General features: G+C 35.6%; 1 protein-coding gene across 1 annotated transcript in view; it reads right to left on the reverse strand.

The window, feature by feature from the left end:
* LOC136876887 (hydrocephalus-inducing protein homolog) overlaps window positions 1–23,555 on the reverse strand; it is a 267,949-nt gene that overhangs the window by 85,054 nt on the left and 159,340 nt on the right. The window contains exon 10 of the mRNA XM_067150643.1: window positions 10,089–10,345. Within this exon, the coding sequence (XP_067006744.1) occupies window positions 10,089–10,345 (257 nt within the window). The remainder of the gene's footprint in view (window positions 1–10,088; window positions 10,346–23,555) is intronic.

Consider the following 23,555-nt stretch of genomic DNA (forward strand, 5'->3'; position numbering starts at 1 on the left):
TTTTAATAAATTTTCTTGTGTAGCAAGATTTTGCTTGACCACGTGTTTTGTAGTAAAGTGATATCTTCACATTTCGTGTGCTGTGTTCGCTTTCCGAAAGTCTTCGTTGATAGATTTAAATATGTTTGATTATGTCTAGTTTTCTTCCATTTGTGTTTCGATTGTAACATTTGTGTAATTTCCGGTTGTTTTAAACAACGTCGTGATATCGTGCTGTGTATTGTCTCGATACTGTACTTCCGTGTTTGAATTCATGTTTATCTCTTGAACAGCTGAAGTGTGTTGAAAACAGCTGAGCGTTTGACCCACTGCGAAGTGCATACCCTACATCCTTAAGTTATCGAGTGTCCGTTCTGTTTGTTTTCCTTCTAGACCACGTAAATTGTAGTGTGAATTGTCAGAGTGATCATTGTGTTCTGGTTAAATTTTAGCACGGAGTTTCCTTAGTTTTCAGTAATTTCTGTTTTGGTAAATTTTCGGCAACAATTTTGAGGTTATGTTGTAAAGTTTCATCTATTTCTTCGAGTGTTTTCCTGTTCGTAAATCTCGTGTTTCGGCAAATTATTTTCTAAATTTTGTTTCTTGTCACCTGGTATGTTATATTTGGTACTATCCTATGTGTGTGATCTTCTAAAGTAATGTTTACGTCATGCTGTAGCTCAGTATAAACTTAAATTTCCGATCATGTTGTGTTGTTTTTGGTCTTTTGTTGGATCTGGGTTTGTTTCCAAGTAGGTATGGGACTATTTTGGGGACTGTTTCCCAACAAGCTGCAAAATTTCGAAAGTTTCCTAGTTTGTCTTGTGCTTTTCCATCGTGTAAGTGTCTGTTTCCTTGTCACGTATATTTATTAACCCGTGTGTTCCTATATTTAGAGGGTCTACATTTGACTGATAGTCTTGTAGGGTGAAACGTGCTCACCATATTATTAGACCAGCTAGGGTGAGGCTCATTCTGAGCAAAATTGACGGGTTACTGATCTGCACTTGTGCTCGTGACATGTTCGAAATCTAGTGTATCTAGTATGAGATTCCTCATAATCTTTTTCTTGGTATTAGGTGCCTTGATGGCAAATGATGTCCCTTGTTATTGTAGAATGATTACTAGGATGATTTTCTGCAAACGTACATTTCGGTGTCCTTATGCTGAGCTATAAATTGTTGTTAAATTCATAGTAGGTCTGCAGATGGTCAAGATTTAACTTTCTGTTATTTTAAATTTGTCACTAGCGAAATGTTGAAGGTATCGTGATTTAGATAAGCCACTCAGTTAATTTTTTCTGCTTGTTTTGTCTTGTTCAATTTTATCGATATTAAATATTTCTTGCATTATGGGTTCGTGTCTTCTAAATTTAGGTACTCAATTTGTAGAAGTATGGGATTCTGTAGACTGAGTACGGTTGTAAATTTGTAGTTGTGCTGTATCTGTCCTACGATTTTTGCATATAATTGTGTTTGTATTGGGTGCCTTGGGTAGGCGCATATGTGTGTGTGTGTGTGTGTGCGCGCGCGCGCGCGTGTGCGTGCGTGCGTGTGTGTGTGTGTGTGTGTGCTGAGACTTAGGGCTTTAGGTGCTGAGAGGCCATTCCTCTTTTAGGAGTACGATATTGGCCCTAAGAGTCTCATTGTCGTGTGATAAGTTCAAGTGTACTTGAGGTCATGTTCTGATGTTCTGTCCTTTTCTATTGTGGGTACTTCTTGATGTGTCATCGCACGGGTGTTTTTGTGTGTGTATGTGTACTGTGTTTGTATGTCATGTGATGAGAGTCAGTATTGAGGTCGTCCGTGCCTTTTACCATTGGTTGGTTATGCTGATTCAGGGATCGTCGCACTTGTTTTGGTGGTTTGATGTTGTCTGTGTGTATGTCGGAGGACAGATAAGCTTGGTAGTCTTGTGTGTCGTGCGGTTATCTGGTAATCTCTGGTATGAAGGTTGTACTTGTGCCTTTTATTATTATATCAGTGAGTTGGATGTCTGCATGTGCACTCTTGCATCGCTTTCGTTTTTTATTTTTTTGTTCCTGTTGGTAAATATAATGTGATTTCGATTTGGTATTCCTGGCCTAATTGCGCCTTAATTTGACTGGTGTGACACGTAATACGTAATGTGAGTTTATCTATGCAAAAATTTTATGAGTACATGTCATGATAAATGAATAGTGACCTACTAACCTCAATTCAATGAAGGTGGTTGCAAGCTAACGTAATTTAGTATTTATTTCTTTGTTTTGAGTTCCCTTGAAACATTTTCAATTCTTCCTTTTATTTGGTTGTTTTATCTTAAGGTGGGGTAATTAAGAATGCACACAGTAACTTAATTTAGTAGTTATAAGGGATTTAGTTATGAATAAAATTTTCTTTTGGGGGTAAACATCCGGCCGGATACTTTGGCAATTTTATAGGTTACTTAGGAATATTAATTGTAATGAGCATGGTTGCTGTCACCATGTTAGGTATGATTTAATGTAATGTCTTTTGTGCTAAGATTAGAATTTTATTCATATGCTTAGTTAGGGATTTTGTAACGTTTTGGGTACTAGGGTAAGCTCGGGCAGATTTTCTTTTAATTTGTAACTTATCCTAAATTCTGAAATAACACTTGCCAAATGGGGCTGGGGTATCCCAGAACTATAAGAGCAACCTCCCTAAGGAGGCTTGTTATTGTTACTAAAATAAAAACACAAAACCCACCCTCAAGGCTCATCTTAAAGTCATCAATAGTTCAGGCCAGTGGCCTAAGTTCTTCAGTTCCAAGTTTCTGCTGCGTTTGTTTATGTTCCAGTGACTGCAATATCCAGGACTCTGTCCAACCTGGGGTGTCTGTTTGGAGCCTGCAACGCACCTATTGGCCACTAATATCTGAAGGTGGAATTGGAAGGTGGTTCTGATGGCGGCAGTCTGCAGTGCTGCGCCAATTACTTTCGCCTGTTTTGGGCCAGTTCACTAAGCTGGTGGGCTGTGCTGAGGCTATAAGTGAGCTATGGTTAGACTCCAATATGGATGGAGACATTGGCAACGGGCACGGTGAACGCCTTCGTTTAACAGCGATACCAACGCTCTACTTGTTTTTGCCTGTATGGACGTTCCTGAAGAGAACGATGATAAGAAATTGTGGTGTGGTGCAATTGTGGCGTTGTGAAAATCTTTAGATCTCCGTTTAAGCCTCCCTGTTAAGTTCATTTAAATTTGTTATTTTTTTATTATTTTAATTTTGACGAGCGGAGCTCGACTTTTCAAGGAGGAGTATGTAAGCTGTGCTGGGATAGAGAACTGGAACTGGATGTTGTGTGTTGCAAGAAGTTAGAGTTTGGAAATGTAAAAGTTTTTTTTTTTAATTTAACATATCTGAAGGATTTTATTTTGTTTGTAATATTTTGAGAAATGAAATAAGAACTCTGGACTTTGCTGGAATATTTGTTTATGTAACTGAAATATGTGTGTAATAATTTTTCTTCTAGGCAATAGGCAAGAAATGTTGAACTGTATGAACATTGCGAAATGCAAGAAGTATTTTGATTCTGAAATAATGTAACTAGTAAAATGTAATTGAAGAAAACCTCAAGATTGGATTGTTAACATTGCAAGAGTGATAAAGTGATTTGTATATCATGATGTAATTTGGTAACATTTAAAAAAATGTAAAGGTGCTTTAATTTGGAACAGCCTATACCGCATACGCGGTTATGGATGTTGAAATAACATGTAATTTATCTAGCGTCTGTAGACAGGAAATGACCATATAAGGTCATGCGTATGTATTGGCAAACGAGAATCTAGTGGAAACTGTTTCTTATTGGTTGATTGTAATCGAGCCATATCCGGTCTTCTTGCCGGCTTTGGAAAAATGATGTTTGTGCTCGACGTCATTTTCCATCTGACTGCCCTAGCGAGCGTTTGCTGTTAATTCACTCTTTTTTAACATACTTTGGTGCATTATCGTTGTTTTAGATGTTATTGTATAATGTTTTACGTAATCATTTTTCAACATTTTAGCCTATAATTTATAAGATTATAATGTCTCTATTTGTATTATTTTTAAGATTGATATAGGCTGATGATGCCCGTAAGGAGGTATTATGTATAAATTTTTTTTGACCAGATGAAATAGTGGATCATATTGTATTGTATTGAACAGGTGGACTTATAATATTGTAATAATATTTGAGACATATGTCAACTTCAATACGGAACCAAAATAAGAATAGTTACTTGTAACTTCTGCCTTTCCGAGGTAAGTGTTATTTCAGTGCTATTTTCTTGTTATTATAAACGTTTTCTGATTTCGTTTGATTTAATTTAATTCCTTTGCATTTCGGTATTTTCTTGCTCAATGTAATTTTCAAAGTTTTAATATTCAACGTGTCTGCAGTTTGCCCTAGACTCTTGCTTTCGTAATTTAAAGTCTTTCTCCTGTCTTTTAATCAACTATCCTTTCATTTGTGTTTTGGTTTCGTAATCATTCCGTTAGTCAAATGTGTAAAGTATCTGCTGCTCTGTTATGTAACTTAGTCTCTTGTAATTTTTTAAATTTGTTATTTTTAATAGAATTGAGCTAGAGGGTGTTTCATATAAGTCTTTTCTCCCCCATAGCGTTATACGTTCCATAGACCTCGTAGGACTTCCAGCACATTCCACATCCTGTCTTAGTTGTCATTTTTGGCCTGTAAGTGTTTTCTATATTTGCTTTAATTTTGCGTATTTAAAAGATACTCGTCACGCTTCTATGTTTTGATGTCAATACACCGCCACTGCGCTATTTACAACTATTTCCTTAGTCATATTATTAAGTATTATATTATTTATTTGTGTACGCACTCGAAACAGCGGTTACAATGAGGGCAAGTCAATAAGCATCTGCAATTTTGCTCTAATTGTCTTTAGGTTGGCTCTATGGCATTGTGTACTCACCAGCTGCTAGATGGCACCATTGTCTATGTCTGTGGTAGGTTTCAACGTTATCAGATCAGAACAGCTTGTGCTGTTGCGACGTAAACCTGGCCCCACCACTCCCTGTTTGCACCAAGGAAGAACAGCAGAACCATGGCTTATGTGCATATGATTTGCAACATCATCAACAGTCACGCGTCTGTTATTCAGGATCATATCACGCACTTGTTCAACATTGGCATCAGTTAGGGCTGCAGATGGACGCCCGGATCTTTCCTCATCCTTCACATTCGTGCAACCTCTTTTGAACCGTTCAATCCACTGGTAAACACTTGATTGTGGCAAAACATTGTTGCCGTATTGTGCTGAAAGTCTTCTGTGAATTTCCACTCCTGTTACACCCTTAGACCACAAAAAATGGATTACGGAACACTTGTTCTTCCAGGGTGCAAACAGAGAATGGCACGGCCATGTTTACGTCGCACAGCGTAAGCTGTACTGATTTCATAATACTGAAACCTACCACAGACGTAGACAACGGTAGCATCTAGTGGTTGGAGAGCACACAAGGCCATAGAGCCAACCTAAAGACAATTAGAGCAAAATTGCAGATACTTATTGACTTGCCTACATGTATATAGGAGCTTTATTATATTATAGAAATTCAATCAGACATGCTTCTGTATGCAGATGTCTCATCTACAGCAGTATGATTAGATGTGTTTCTGTGTTCTCTCACAACTTCATACTGCTCATTCCCTCAATAGCAGTCGTCAATAGTTTACACACAAGTACAGTTGTGCAGTCTTCTGGATCACATTTAGAAGGTGGTAAAGTATGTAAAAATCTTCTTCCAACACAATTTTTTGCATTTTGTACTACATATTTATTCCTTAATAAACCATCAAAAGCATAAGATTAACAACATTTAGTTTAACCTTTGTGAAAGTAATTTGTTCATGTTACACTCAAAATTCATATCTAATTTTGCACATATGGATACAAATCAAAATCACTGAAAGCATTAATTTCCTTCCTGAAAACTTGAATATTGTAATTTAATATTATACAGGACATACTGATGTTAAAATTGATGTGATCTCTATAATAAATTACACAGAAAACATCTGCACTACTCAAATTGACCATATTGAGCGTCACATTACACACACTGCGGACACAACTTACCTGCATATTGCAAGCTGTCCACTTCATGGCCGTAACGATGAGTTTAATCAACAAATTAATCTAAAAAGCCACCTAATCAATACTTTATTTCTTTTGCCTTTGGCAAACTTAAAAATACATTAACAAACACAGTACATGTTTCGACCACTTAGTGGTCATCTTCAGCTGTATATAAAAAAATCTTAGATGATAACATTTAAAAGCAAGCACATTGGATCTTAAAACTATATCCCAAGGGAATCCAAAAACTATTGTTCTAGATGCTTTAAATGAATTGGAAGATTTATCAAAAAGAATTTTACCATAGACGCTTTTAAATATTTTAAATATGTTTTTCATCATTTAAGTTTTTTAAACACAGTTGTAAACGATACTGTAATTTAAGTATCATTCACATAAATCTCCTTACTCCCAACCCCCCCCCCCCCCCCATCTTCCAATTCATTTAAAGCATCTAGAACAATAGTTTTAAGATCCAATGTGCTTGCTTTTAAATGTTATCATCTAAGATTTTTTATATACAGCTGAAGATGACCACTAAGTGGTCGAAACATGTACTGTGTTTGTTAATGTATTTTTAAGTTTGCCAAAGGCAAAAGAAATAAAGTATCGATTAGGTGGCTTTTTAGATTAATTTGTTGATTACCTGAGTATTTCAAACAAATTGGAACTTTGCACTTGCAATAAAACTAGCTTGTTTTCTTCTTCCTTTTTAATGGACAAATTCAACATATCTTCCTTGCATCCCTTGGCAGTCTGTCCTAGCCCAGGTCTTCATGGAGATGTACTTCAGCTCCCACAACTCATGACATAGATGTTGATTCCCAACTCAACAACTCAACCAGCAGAAAATCAAAGTTCTTGTGGAGGGCGTTTGTTCATTATTCTTTCTCACAGTGTAGGTTCAATCGGTTATTTTGCGAGAGTTTTTCTGCAAAGTACAGTTTTTTCATTGAAGGACTGGTGATTAATATATGCACTGATATGTCTCATGTGAAGGACACAGCCATGGGCAAGCGCTGTGTACGGCGGCTTGAAGATAATTTGGTACTCTCATCATCTACGGTATCAAAACCTTTTGTGTTATTATAGTGGGCTATAATTTAAGATACTGTCATTTCCATGTCATCTTCTCTTAAGAGTTGCATTGTCGTTATGAGAATCACCACTCTTCCCTTTTTAGGCACGTGGTAAAGAAACATAATTTATCTGTTGATTGCATACAATGTTGTTACCATGACAGCAAGAAAGAAGTGGGTATTTGCTTATGGTTCTTTTCTACAGTCTCCACAATGGTCAAACAATTCTTCAGCAGCACATCCGCAAGTTTGATTGAAACATACCAATTGTCTTTTTTGTTACTATCTGCTATTTGCTTGCATAATTTCAGGACACCCTGAGTAGGAACAATATACTTCCTCTCATTTTGGGGAAGTCACCTGCTCCATCAGTACCTTCCCTGAGTATTCTCTCTGACTGTCTTCTAGTTATTTATTTGTCCACATAGGTATTTCATGCAGCATGAAATCACTGAAAATATAGCCCCATAAAATGAGTGAGCAGACTTGAGTATGTCTTAGATCAGGGCAGAGCACTGGGATCCTCATTGTACAGCGAGCTGGAATTCTAATATTCTTGAATCTATGTCTGCCACAGGGGCGTAGCAAAAGGAAGGTAACCAGGGGTTAGAACCCTGCCTCCAATGGAAATTTTACAAAAGAAAATAAACAGAAACTGACGATAAACAATAAAAAACTTGGGGAACAACTGATATGTGGAATCTATTTTCTAAGAAGCCTCAAAAGTTGGATTTTATATTGCAAACTGAATACACCATTCATTGTAAAACTGTTGGCATTAATCATATTGTTCTTGTTCTATATTTTATTGTAAGATTTTGTAGTGTACTGAAATCTGAATATCAATATAATTCACCTGTATCAGGCTTGCATGCATGCACCACACATGTACAGGCACCTTCGTTGTGTTCTATCTTCATTTTGTAAGTACAGTACGGTTAAAAGTTTAGGACCACATAAAGAAATCATGAAATGTCATTTAGGACCTAAAATTGTGCCACTAGTCTTCTGTAATTTTTTTTATGGGCTCTCACATCTAATAGGATATATGTCACCTGATTTGTTTGAGTTAGTCCAAGTACTGCTGAACTTAAGAATTTTTAAGTCTTGGAAGGTAACAACAAAAACTCAAAAAATATTGGTAATAAAATGTACTGTATACTCTAACTGGTTTCAAGTATCACTACCAAGATTTTTTCTAGACTTAGCAATAGGTTGGGACCATTTTAGTATAAATATAAAAATTCTGAAAATATGCCGCACCATTTTGGTTTTTGTGTGTGCATGTTTTATGTTTTTTGAAGCAGTGCCAAGATAGTTGATTTTTCTTTGTCTTTGTCATGAATGGCTTAAGGTCTTGGGGTGAGCTATCAGCATCAGACCTGTCTGCTCTGATAGTTTTATTTGCACTCTGCAGATGGCATCCAAGAGCACATTTCTGATGCCTATAGCTCACACTGAGACCTATGACAAGAACAAGGAAAAAATTGAAAAAAAAATTAAACACACAAAAATTGGTGTCACTTTTTATTTTTCAGAATTTTTATATTTACACTAAAATGACCCCCACTTATTGCTAAGTCTACAAAAGAATCTTGGTGGTGATAATTGTAACCAATTAGAGTAGGCCTATACAGTACATATAATTTCCAAATATGTTGACTTTCTGATGTGACCTTCCAACAGTTAAAAATGTAACTCAATGAAATCAGGTGACATATATCTCATTAGATGCAAGGAAATAGTTTGCCTGTTACTGTCATCAACAGATACAAAAAACAAACAAACACAACAAAGGAAAAAAATTTGCTCAGTCTGTCACTGACTTACACACTCACAGTCATGCAGTCCCACCCCCCACCCCCATGTCCGGATGTCGCTTTAACAATACGAGAGACAACACAGCACCTCTAACACTGACTACCATGGTGACAGGCAGTAGACTGAGAATGAGGAAGTTACTGAGATGCATAAATCTCCAAGCCTGATAGTGTTCCTAGAATTAGGGGTGTAAAAAGTAGTGTGGTCCGTGGGACTGCACGACTCTTGTTAAGGGTTAACTAACTTTCGTAAATCACACACATTAATGTATAAATAGCTTTATTTTATGTTGTTGCAGCTCATTGCCAACCCCTCCCCCCCCCCCCAGTCTGTTTGATCTTCTTTTCTCTGTTAGATTATTCCTACCTTAATTATTTTCATATAGCCCTGTGACGTATCATTTTGAATTCATTTGACAAGATATGTTATTTTATAAGGTGAGGGACTTTATTGGAGCCTTTGTAATTGTAAGACCAAACAAAGCCATGGCGTGCAGCTAATAGATAAATAAATAAATAAATAAATAAATAAATAAATAAATAAATAAATAAATAAATAAATAAATAAATAAATAAATAAATAAATAATATAAAATAAAAAATAAATAAATAAATAAATAAATACATACATACATACACAGAATGCAACAGGCTCCCCCATTTAAGTTTTGTGGAAGATTTTCAGAACAATAAATAATATATCGAATGGGGGGTGGTGGACACGGTACAACTGTGAGCTGGGTCAAAATTATAAATATCCAAACATTACAGTATAAGCCGTATGAATACTATTGCCAGCAGGGCATGTCATACAAATGGGTACTCACAGATAGTCTGTGAAACTAATGGAGGGGTAGACTGAGGTAAAGATATGTGACCTATAGAAAAATAATTCTATCTTTAGTAAAAACTTATCTACATAGTCAGAAAGACAATGATGATGTTGATGATGATGATGGGAATAATGATGGCATAAACAACAGCAATAAAAGTTATACCAATACATCCTTTAAAACAGGAAATTTAAAATTAATATATCACTAGGAGGAGTCTTTATATATGGAATAAATATTGCAATTTAAAACCAAAACTAATTAAGAAACCTTAATACTTACATCTAAGTAGAAGGTAAATTCGATCTCCTTTATCTTCTCTGGATACTGTTCATAAAGTGGATTGAAAAATATATGCATTGCTGCAGTCTGACCAATAGGTAAGTCTTTAATATCACGAACTTTAATGAAGATGCCTGCCTCCTTCAACTGAGCATGCGCTTGAGGACAGCTAAGGCAAGAACTCACAAGTACAGGTCCATAGTTAAACATTATAGCAGAGAACGATACAGCTGTCCCTACAATCACAATACCAAGATCTGCAAGGAGGAAGATAAATAACAATCATATTTTAATTTCCATTAAATGAATTACACTAAATACATTCGTCCATATGTATGCAGAAACAAACATACAAACCATGATAAAATACAGCTAAACATTTACAAATAGAGGTTTTAACACTATTACTACCACACTTCATAAGTGTGTGTGTATATGTGTGTAATACTACTACCATAAATTTTCAAATTCAGTAGTACAAAAGCTAGTCATGTAAATGATTCGAATGTTGCCTTAGAGTGACATTGGCTTCTTCCTCTACCAATAAATGTGATTATCCTACGTTACCAATTGGTGGTACTTTTTTGGGACAATGTTTCATAAGCATATGCACTCAGTTAGTTCAGACAACTCTGTTGTCAGTATCATGTATTAGACTGGTTTTTCTAGATTTGTCTTCTACTTCTTCTTTCATTATGGCCTCTGCAGGATGGGCCACTTTGTCATAATTTCAGTTTTTTTCTTCTCCCAGAACCTCTTCATCCTCTCTCTCCTCCTCTCCTGCTTTTTAGCTGATATTTTCAGTAGGCTTATCCTCTTCTCTTGTCTCCATCATTGGTGCTTCTCTATCCTATTCCTGTACTTTTCTCTGTCTTTATATTGGTTGGTGTATATTTATTTCTCCAGTTCTCTGTTCCTTCCACTTTGACCCCCCTTTCAGACCAGTTCTTCTGGAGTTCAACAACTCAACAACACAGTGGTGGTGGTGGTGGAGGTGGAGGTGGAGGTGATATTTTGTTCTAAGAGGATTGATGCGACCCGTGAACAACCTATGAAACTTCAACGAGCATTGAACTCTGGTCTTCGATTTGTTTTTAACTTGAGTTACAATGCTCACATAACCCCTAGCTACACATTTCTTTCCTGGCTGAAACCCGAGAGGCAACGGAAATTCCACGTACCTACGTTGATATATCGAACTCAGAAGGAAAATCTACCCAAATACATCTCTTCAAAATTCCATTTATTATCCTCATTCCATAATTATAACACTAGATCTGGCACTCCCTCGCTATTCCCGTCAACCACTCTTCAATATATGACAGATCCTTCATTGTGGCTGGGTCATGACTTTGGAATTCACTCCCAGCTGCTGTCAGGAACTCCAACTCAATATCAAAATTTAAGACTGCGTGTAGAGATTACCTGTTGAATACCGCTGATTGTTTTGTGTGATTGTTTCATGTGTATGATGACGTATGATAGGTTGTGTGATTGTGATTATTATTATTATTATTATTATTATTATTATTATAGTGTAATGTACATAATATTTAGCTTCTTACTCATGTACATAGATCACTTTTATGGCCATACTTATATCTCCATTTACTTTATTACTTATTGTGTTCTCTTTAAGCATTGCTTATTTTTCCAGTTTGTATCTTACTTTTTCAGTATGACTTCGTCTCTTTCTCATTATCTTTATGCTCCAAATTTTATTCTATTTTATTTCTTGAACTCTGGCTTCTTTCTTCATTATATGTTGTCCAAATCTGTCATTTTTAGCTTATCCTTGATTTTATGATAGATTAGTACATTTATTTTATATATGTATTATCTGTAAATTAATTATGTGGTTAAGTGTAAGAGAGTGCCATGAGCCCTAACTTCACCACTGCTAAAGTCAATAAATAAATGAATAATGAAATAACTAGATAATTATCCCCTCTGAACAAATTAAGTGGGGAAAAAATAAAATAATTTAACCAACAAGGGAATTTCAAAATAAATCACAAAATAAAACAAAAAATATTGTATTAAGCCAAAAAGTTTACAAACAGATCAAAATGGAATGTAAGTCCCTTGAGTAACAGAAAAATTGAAATTTATACCCTTAATTAATCAACTCTCACACATAAAGCGAATGATGTGATCATCAGCAGTAGTCGCGTCATCGGCTAGCATGAGTTCAAGCATCTCCTGCAGGCAAAAGTTCCATCTTAGGCCAGAGAGATTGGCGCACTCTGTGAGGATATGGACCACGCTAAAGTCAACACCACAAGAACACCCTGGCGAATCTTCCCTCTTTATGAGGTAAGAGTGCGTAAATCTTCCATGACCTTCCTCAGCCTACACACAATTACGGCCTCTCTCTGTGAAAGCCAGAAAGAGGACTGCCATACAGTAGCTGTTTTCTTAATTCAGCTTGTTGGGAGTTTGGATTGCTGAGAACAAATATCCTTATCAGGTACAATCACAGGTCTAGGAGGTAAAAGTACTGCTTCCTTTGCAGCATCATCTGCATGTGCATTTCCTGCAATCCCAATGTGGCTTGGAAGCCACACGAAAGTGATTTTGGTGCCAGCATCACACAACCTGGCTAGAAGGTCATGAATCTGCTGTGCCAGAGAGTGTTGTGGGAAACAAATTGCAATAGACTGCAGAGAACTTAATGAATCGGTACACATGAGAAAGTGGTCTCTCTCATCACCAAGTGCAAACTGCAGAGCTTCTGGGATGGTGAAAATTTCCACAGTCTACATACCGCAGACACTGGGAGGCGAGATCTTCATGCCAACATTATCAGTGATGAAAGAGCAACCCATATATCTGCCGATTTTAGACCCATCCGTGAAGACACGTCTCACGGGCGTATACTGGTGAACGAAGTCCTGGAAGTACCTCCAATGAAAAGAGATATCCGTGATCACATTGGGTCCACGGAGTAGATATAGCCATATACCTAGTCGTGGAACTAACCATAGAGGTACCTTGCTAGAAGTCTGCTCAAGACAAACACTGATAGCCACATTTCACTCATGATACAAAATATCAATTCAAAACCCAACCAAACATGTGACATTCAGCCGGTTTTGGTACCTCTGGTTGTATTGGGTACTAAATATTCATTCATTCATTCATTCATTCATTCATTCATAGCTTGGATGTAGCAAAATTTCATGAATTTTGGCAGAAATCTACAGTTCATTAGACGGTTAGATTATATGAAATAAAATAAATAGCTTTTCTTCATACATTACTGAAAAGTTTGCTCCATTTCAGAGGCATGCTACCATACACAACAATGTTATGCAGAGATTTGACAATAGGATAGCAACCTCTTATGAAAATAAAGTGTCACTGCAATCAATCAATCAATCTTGATCTGCATTTAGGGCAGTCACCCAGGTGGCAGATTCCCTATCTGTTGTTTTCCTAGCCTCTTCGTCAATGATTTCAAAGAAATTAGAAATTTATTGAACATCTCCCTTGGTAAGGTATTCCAATCCCTAACTCCCCTTCCTATAAATGAATATTTGCCCTAATTTGTCCTCTTGAATTCCAAATTTATCTTCATATTGTGATCTTTCCTACTTTTAAAGATGCCACCCAAACTTATTCATCTACTAATGTCATTCCACGCCATCTCTCTGCTGACAGCTCGGAACAAACCACTGAATGATAAATGTAAGAAATTTATTTTAACTTCAACCTATTCAATAAAGTACAAGATGTTATCGTGTTAGTTAAACATCATTAAAGTAGTTGAGACATATTTCGCCCCTTTCACATGAGCTTGTTATAAATCACATAGCAACTTTCACATCTTGATGCTAATTCCATTAGACCACATCATAAATCTATAATAATAAGAGGAAGCGTTTGTCTGTCTTTCTGTCTGTCTGTGCGCGATGCCCAGCAAAATCTACAGCACGCAGAGATCTGAAATTTAAAATATAGGAAGGGGGTCCGAATGCACCTCGAAGCCGGAATTTTCATTTTCGCTTTCGTTGGTGAGTCATGAACGAAAAACCATCGTAAAATGTGTACTGGGATATGACAATCCAACGTGCTGTCACCAAGATTATATGCATAGAGTCACTGTCGCTAGGCAACGTACATAAGGCAGGTAGAAAACACAGTTCAAGCAGCCATTTTACGTCCATGGCGTAGGAAGCTGTTTTTGGTCTTAATGGTGTGAGGGCATATGTTGCTGTTGATAGTGATTCGTCCGTCGGATGGGGACGTAAAGTCTTGAGCTATTCGAGAGGAGTGGGCTATGTGCCGGCGCCGGGATTCATCCTTTTCATTCTTACTCTCATATATCACGTCAATCATTTCATCTCATTAACTCATTTAACTCATCTGAGTAGGTTGACGTCATGAAAGATATCCGATCGTAAAAACTCGCTACGGAGATTCATCTCACTTCATACCCAAACAGCGTAGAGAAAGGGGGCAAGGGTTGGACATGTATACATTTAGAGGAAATATATAGGACAAGTCAAATCTACGGCAAACAAAGATCTGAAATGTTTGTCATAGGTTGGCACACGTTTTCACCTAAGATGCAATGCTGTGTCTAAGAGCAATTCTTGTGCCAAGACGTGAAGCTGTCAACGTCATCAATAAGCAACACTCACAAGAATTATCCGCTTACCATGTTTTATTTCAACTAACTCAATCTCATGTTTTATTATTTCATTTAGAGAAAACATAGCCTATAGTAAAGAAGATTAGATTATAATAAACACGCACAGATCTGAAATGTTTAACATTCGTGGCCACAGCATTTCACCAATTACGCATGGCTATGTCAAAGAGCGATTCTTGCTCCAAGAAGTGAAGCTGTCAACGTCATCAACTTTTACAAGAATTACCCGATGTTCTACAAAGTTACAAGTTTATTGACTACATGGCAGAGCTTTTGAAAGACTTGGAGTCACCTGGAGTACCCTCCAACATCTTAGAGCAGACGATTGTGGCACCGATTATCCTTCTTAAGAATAAGAATCCTGCCCTCTGCAATGAAAATGACTCAGAAACTGATGACTAATATTATTGAAGCCATTCTCATGATTGGGCATTCCGCGAGCGAAGTAATATCTATTCCTAGGATTCAAAAAATTTCTTCGGATATACAGTTTAAGTTTAGATGTCTGCAGTTCCCCGTTTGTTTCAGTTTCGCTACGAACATCAACAAGGCACAAGAACACTCTCTTAAAGTTGTAGGACTCCATCTTCGAAAAGGCTGCTTCTTCCATTGCCAACTGTACGTGGTTTGTGCAAGAGTTTTCCAATTTCTTTGAAATCATTTAGGAAAAGGCTAGGAAAGCAACAGATAGGGAATCTGCCACCTGGGCGACTGCCCAAAATGCAGATCAGTATTGACTGATTGATTGATGGAAAGGTAAACGCACTATATATCTTAGCTCCATTTGGAAAGACACTAATATATAGTTCAACTGGAAGCTCTATAAGGAAAACATAGTTTTTATTATATAAAACAGGAACAAGAAATGCCAACCAACTATCAAGATCGGTAGAAATATTAAACTCAACTGCCTTGCTTTTGCGGACGATTTAGCATTACTTGCAAATACAATAGAAGAGGCTAAATTTCAAATTGAACAACTAGAAATTATAGCTAAAAAAATGGGATTACAAATTTCATTTGAAAAAACAGAAATGATGCCAACTTTTAAAGTTGATTTACCAGTTATTCAGCTGAACAGTAATAAAGAGATTAAAATTGTTCAGAAATTCAAATATCTTGGGGAAATAATAACATGGAACACAAATGAAAAAGAAGCAATAGAACACAGAACAACTAAATTTAAACAAGCACAAAGACTTACCTGGCCAACCTATAAAAAAAAATCTCTTTCGATAAACGCTAAGCTGAAACACTATAATTCCATAGTTAAACCAGAGGCAACCTATGCTAGTGAAACTTTATTCAAATTAAATGTAAAATCTACAACAGACAAATTACAGAAAACTGAGAGAAGAATTCTTAGAACAATTATTAATAAAAAACACCAAGTTGATGGACAGTGGAGATTGTTGCCTAACAACATTGTCTATCGTGAATGTGAATCAATAATATCTACAATGCGTAAAAGAAGAATTTCCTTTTTCTGTCACATATCAAGATTAGCAGACACCAGGATATTGAAACAACTATTCGATTACTTTTTGAAGAATAAAATCAATAATAATTGGTTCAAAGAAGTTCAGGACGATTTGGAAGAATTGGGTATAACTCGGCAACAAATCAAAGACAGAAAAGAGAAGAGGATTTTGAAGAACAAAAGCATAAGTCTCAAACTAAAAGCAGTTGAACGGAAACAATATACTATATCGGACACACAAAGGGCTTCCAGGTCGGAGAGGATGAAAAAGTTCTGGGAGAAGAAGAAGAAGAAATTAACTCAAATGTATTGATTTCAGTGCTCCAATGTGGGCGTAAAATATGTAAATAAAATATAAAACAGTTAATAAACGCGGGCAAAGCCGCAGGTACACGCTATATAATTATAAAAGGAAGTGTGTGTCTGTCTGTGTGTCTGTGCGCGATGCCCAGCAAAATCTACAGCACGCAGAGATCTGAAATTTTGAATGTAGGTAGATGGAAGCGGGTCCGAATGCACCTCGAAGCTGGAATTTTTATTTTCACTTTCATTGGTGAGTTATGAATGAAAAACCATCGGAAAAAGTGTACTGGGATATGACAATCCAACGTGTTGTCACCAAGATTAAATGCATCGAGATGCTGTCGCTAGGCAATGTACATAAGATAGAGAAGACAGTATTCAAGGAGCCATTTTACTTCCAGGGCGTAGGAAACCGTTTTTGGTCTTATATGGTGTGAGGGCATATGACGCTGTTGATACTCTGCAATGAATACGGCTCTGAAACTGATGACGATATTATTGAAGCCACCATAATTACTGAGCATGCTGCGGGTGAAGTAGTATTCCTCGGACTGTAAGTCCATTGAGTAGGAAGCCATTTTCGGTCCGTGACACAAGAAGCCCTCAGTCCGTAATATTCGGAAGTGTTTGGGTGTATGTGTGTGAAGCCCAGTCAAATCTACTGTACAGCGAGATCTGAAATGTTGACATAGGACAATCGTTTAAAGCTGTAGGACTCCATCTTCGAAAACGGTGCTTTTGCCATTGTCAGCTGTACGTGGATTGTTCAAGAGTTCGAAAGGCAAACACGATACAGTATACATCTTACCTCCAAATGGAAGGACATTAATATAGTTTATTCCAAAGCTCTATAAGGAAATATATTTCGTATTATATAACATTATATAATATTATTTGTACAATCCTTCAACCCAGTATGTTAAGCATTGAAAGTAACAATATAATAAAAATAAAATAATGTATTTCATGCAATTTACATTAAAACGATGCGAGTTAATGAATATAATGTTTTAATTTGCTTTTAAATAAATAGTTTAGAAACATTTAACGCTTCAGTTTATAAACACGGGCAAAGCCGCGGGCACATGCTAGTGTAATATAAAGATCAAATTTAAGTGAAATTAGCATGAATTTGGAATGGTTTTCCACATCATTTCATATCTAAATACGTGTATAGTGTTTGAATTGTATGTATTCTGTATCCATTTCCAATATTTGTAAATAAATTTTAAACTGTCTTCGAATTTTAGCATCGCATAAGATTTTACACTATCACTATTGTCATTTATTACACATACAACAGCCTTGTTTAAGTGAAAATTCACAAGCATGTGCAACATATTCTTAATTTTCTTATTTTGTTAATAATAAGACACTGTAAAGTTTTTTAATGTATTCACTTATGCAACATGTTTTACAATTTTCTAACCAGACGTCTGGTAGAACTTTGAGGTATTGATATGACTGATGATGCCCCACAATAGGGGTGAACCATGTCTCAACTACTTTAATGATGTTTAACTAACACGTTAACATCTTGTACTGTATTGAATAGGGTGAAGTTAAAATAAATTTCTTACATTTATTATTGAGATTCTTTCAATACGGAAAAAATGTTTTTCATTACTTGTAACATACCACTTAGTCAAGCAGCTCGTCTTTCCCTCAGTTCTTCCCAGCCCAAACTTTGCAACATTTTTGTAACACTACTCTTTTCACAACTAAGTATTTATTTATTTTCCACCTAGTTGATACAATGATTGCCTAAGGCAATTTAATGGTTAAAAGTGGTACATGTTTCATATATTATCAATATCTTCAGCTACATAATACTGTTTTGCTGAAAAATACATAAATTGACAAAGTAATGCTTTGGAGGATGTGTCCTTAAAATTAACGTAAGATTGACAACATTAAAATAAACAAAAATCTAAAGAGAAAAAATATAAATTATTTCTACAATTGAAAGCAGTTGTCAAGGAAACATTTGTACAATATTCCATAGAGAATATGTCCTAATGAATATTCTTTTCTTAATAATTCATGAAAAAGGTCATTTTATATTTTAATTTTTTTTTATTTACAATTTATAAGAAATTGTCGAAATGAAGAAATCCAGTTATCACAATGTAGGTCTTATTATTAATGCAGATGAAAATATTACTAATTCCTAGTAGTCAATTCTTATTAAGCCTGCTTTCCTTTGGAACAGTAACTCCTGACATTCTTTCACAGTCTTATGTCTGGTGTAATATTGATGATGCGTTCTTCCTTGCTCTTGCACCTGAGCAAATACCTCCTTGCTGTCATCTATAGCTTCAACTGAGGAGGAATAAGTTGTAGGGCTATCTGTAGGTGGAGAAATTCAAATTCTTTTTTAGTGATCATTCTCAAGCATTTTCAAATATACTAGAATTTGATAATATAATGGATTTTTATATTCTACAGCCTCATTAAGGTTATCATTTTTCTTTACAAGTTGGTCTAGATTAAATGTATATATCTTCATATGCGTTCATTAAGCTGCCCTTTTTAAATTTTTTTATGATTGTCGGGTCTTGTTCTAAGTTGGTAAATTTATGACCTGCGGCAGTCATCTGTGATCCCATAGCCGAGAATCTTCTATGTTTTTCATCATTCACATGTTCTAAATATCTTACTTTATAATTGCGGCCAGACTGTCCTATGTATGTATTCTTGCACTCAAAGCATGTGAGTTTATATATTCCTGAATCAAACAATTCATCTTTTCTCCAAGAGATTTATTGTATCATGGTTGAAAATACTATGTTTCATGTTGTTATTGGTGGAAAATACAATTTTGAAATTTTTTCTCTTAAATAAATTTGTTATTACGTGTATGTTTGGATTATTATATGTGAACTTGATGTATTTCTCAGTTTTACTAGGTTCGATTGCTAATTTAGATTGTTGCTTCTACGAAAATTTATTAATTATTTTATCACTCATGTTATTGTTGAAACCATTCAAGAGGGCTTGTTGTTGGATAAACAACAGTTCTTTATTCCTTTCAGATTTGGATAAAGGAATACTAAACACTCTGTTAACGTAACTATAATATGCTGATCTTTCTGTGCCTCAGGGTGTAACGAGTTGTTCTTGATAGTGGTCAGTGTGAAAGTGGATTTTCTGTGTATTTTGAAAGAAAATCCTTTTTCTTCTCTCATTGTTACTATGTCCAGAAAATTCAGTGATCTTTCTACTTCTTCCTCTAAAGTGATTTTATATTGGAATCCAAATTATTCAATATATTTAAAACGTTTTTGCTGTCGGTGAGTCTGTTATCTGTTATAGCGTAAACATCGTCCACATATCATGTCCAAAAATCCTAACCCTCTATTTGATTAATAATTTTCGTGTATTCCAAATAGTCTAAGTATATATTAGCCAATATTCCTGAAGCTGGGGCTCCCATCGAGAGTCCTTTTTGTCAGTAAATTTTATTATTAAACGTAAAATAATTTTGATTTAACATAAATTTTAAAACATTAATAAAATCTTCAATTTCTGGTATGTTTATTAATTTGTTCTTCATTAAATTCTTTTTAACCCCTCAGCGTCGCAGCCATTTAAAGAGCTTCCTACCCCGCGGCCGGATGAGATTTCAACTACGCGCGACTGAAATACATTGATTCACTTACAACGTTACTACAATTATAAGAGTAGCCCGATATTCACGAAACTTGGAATTCCTTATGACAGAACTAAGTACGTGCAGATAATTACATAATTGTTTCACATTTCCTTAGTAATTTAGTTCCGAGTGAGAGAGTTCGAAGCACTCTTCGAGACAGGGACCCAAGTCACACTCCTGGCAGCAGTACACTGATGTCTTCTTTTCGTCGTGTTTTTAACACACGATACAACGTCTCTGAGGTTTGGATTTCTCACTCTTCGCTGCTAATTTCCTGATAAAATGTCTTTTCTGCAACCTTGGAACTGTATTATCTGATGCGCGCCGGCCCTGAATATTTCTTTCCCCGCCCGAGCAAGCGTATTTTGTAAACAAACCTTTCACCAGCTGCTCCGATAAGGTACCCCTAATTGCTCAATATTTGTCTCTGTGACATGTGTGAATATTATTAGAGAAGTTAGGAATCATAATTCACTGTTGAAAACTTCCCTTTGACATGTATAATTATCAGTAGTCTCCTACACGAAATTTCCAAGTACTGTTTCCTCCTCATCGTCACTCTCATCATTTACCACTGCTACATCATCTATTTCATTATCAACGCTGCTAATACTGTCATTACTACTTCCGACTAAACGTTCATCTGAATTATACAATATTCCAAGCACGTTACTGTCAGTCAAACCACGGCTGAGCGCGTCGCGCCACACGGACTGATAAAGCTGCAGCGAGACTGAAAGCAGCAGGACGAAACTGAATGAGGGGAATAACACTTACTGTATGCGAAACAAATCAACTCGATACATATTTCAGATGAAAGGTCGAGACATAGTCTTTCAAGCGAGATATGTACCATGAACAACTGGCTCTCGTATCGTATGACAGAAAGCAGCACTTGCTGTTGCCTACACAGAGCGCTCGTGGAGAGTTACGAAAATATTACGAGCTGAGAAATAAAGATGAATATAATAAATTTACCGCACTCCCAATGTACAAATAGAGCAAAGAATATCACGCGAAAAGACAAACTTCTCAGATCATCATTTCTTTATTTTCTTCTGTGGGAAAGAATGAAACAAACAGACTTTTAAAAAAAAAGCAGAAATTAGTGCTCAGACTTACTTGACAAATAATTAACCTTGCAAAAACAACTACATTATAACGATTTTAAATTCTTATTTACAACACTGACAAACCTGAAAATGTCTTCTTGGAAACAAAACAATTTGCATATCAATAACTACAAAACTCTTCGCGCTATAGTCGTAAATGTGAAACCATGTATGGGTCTATACAACGTATAGAGGTCGGCGGCTACGGAAGAAAAGAGGGTCTATACCACGTATAGAGGTCGGCGCTGAGGAGTTAATGATTCTGATAGTGTCTTCTATTGGAATGTTTGTATACATGTTGGTTATGTCAAACGAACATGTCGTGTGAGATGATCCAAGTTTAAAATCTTTAGTTAGATTGCAAAAATCCACTGAGTTTTTGATAGGTGTTTTACAATGAAATACGTATTTACTTGATAAGAAATTATGTATAAATCTAGAGGTTTTATAAATTTTTGAAATTTATGATAGGTCTAATCGGTTCTCCCTGTTTATGTAATTTGGCAGTGCTATCACAGTCGGGAGTCTAGGGTTCATATTTATTAATGTTTGCACATCATGTTCATTAAACAAGAAAGATGCACTTTTTAATAGTTTTTTAAGATCCCTCTGAATATGTGATGTCGGGTCTTTATCAACTGTACTAAACGAATTGTTATTAAAAAATGTTCCTGTTTTTTCAATATAAACATTCCTATCTAGGGCTACAACTGTTCCTTCTTTAACTGTTTTTGTGATTATTAAGTTTTTTTGCTTGATTTTTTTCTTTAAGTTGTTGGCGCCTCGAAGTGATTGTAAAACTTTTACTAAAATAGGAATTTTCTTCTTAGCTTCATACCTTACGTCATTCAGTAAATCTACAAGTAGATTCTGTATTGCTGTTTCTGTTTCTGCTAATGTGGTGATTAAATCATAACTTTTGTTTGAACTTGGCCAATTGAAATTAGGGCCTGGACTTAAAATAGAGGTTTCTTCTTCATTAAATTCTATCTTAGACAAGTTTTTAATTGGAGGTGGATAAACACTATCATCAAATGTAAGATTAGGAACTAACCTTCTTTCTTCTCTATTAGATGCTAAATTTTTCAACTTAAAAAATTTATTATCCAAAATTTCTTGTTTCATTTTAACTGTGTTCTCCATTTTCTCATTGATATGTTTCTGGAAAGAATCCCATTCCCGAGGAAGCAAGTTCAGTGGTGCTGAGAGGTGTGCAAAGTACATTTTCTCATTAAGAAGTTTCTTTCTTTTATACATATTTTTAATTTCTATTTTTAACCATATTTTATTGACTTTCATTTGAGTAAACTTATGATGATTAGAATATATAGTTTTTCTTTGGGCAATTTTAAGAAAACTGGGCATCAAATTATTTTTAAGGCATTCCTTCAAAACCACTATATCTTTTGTCACTTTAGCTATTTTCATCTTTAAGTTGAGGTAGGTGTTAGCTTCTTTGTTTGCCTGGTTGGCATTAGGATTACATAAAATTAGCTTCATGGTCCGTATCCCACTTCAATAGATTCACAACTAAGCATTTATTTATTTTCCACCTAGTCGATACAATGATTGCCTAAGGCAATTTAATGGTTAAAAGTGGTACATGTTTTGTATATTATCTACATCTTCAGCCACATAACACTGTTTAGATGAAAAATACATAAAATGACAAAGTAATCCTTTGGAGGATGTGTCCTTAAAATTAACATAAGATTGACAACATTAAAACAAACAAAAATCTCAAGAGAAAAATAAATTATTTCTACAATTGAAAGCAGTTATCATTCTACAATTGAAAGAAGTCATCAAGGAAACACTTGTACAATATTCCATAGACTATATGTCCTAATGAATATTCTTTTCTTAATAATTCATGACAAAAGGTCAATTTAAAAATTAAAAATTATACAATTTATAAGTAATTGTCAAAATGAAGAAATCTATTGTGGTAAGTGGATTTCTTCATTTTTATTGTGATCCATTGTGATAACGATAATAAAAACCTGATAATTTATTATCAAAATGTATGTGGACTGAAAACAAAATTAGATATATTCAATGAGAACCTGTATGTATGTTTAGTCCTCAGCCCGAAGGTTGATTGGATCCTCAACAGCTCCGCCATCAGCTGTCATAGATGGCCTGGGCATCACTGAAGAGGCGTACTAGGGAAATGAGGAGTGAGGTAGTTTCCCGTTGCTTTCCTCACCGAGCCAGAAGTTGCTATTACATATCAGTCTGCCAAGCCCACTGAAATGCA

Source organism: Anabrus simplex, chromosome 7 (genome assembly GCF_040414725.1).
Source record: "Anabrus simplex isolate iqAnaSimp1 chromosome 7, ASM4041472v1, whole genome shotgun sequence".
NCBI classification, from domain to species: Eukaryota; Metazoa; Arthropoda; class Insecta; order Orthoptera; family Tettigoniidae; genus Anabrus; species Anabrus simplex.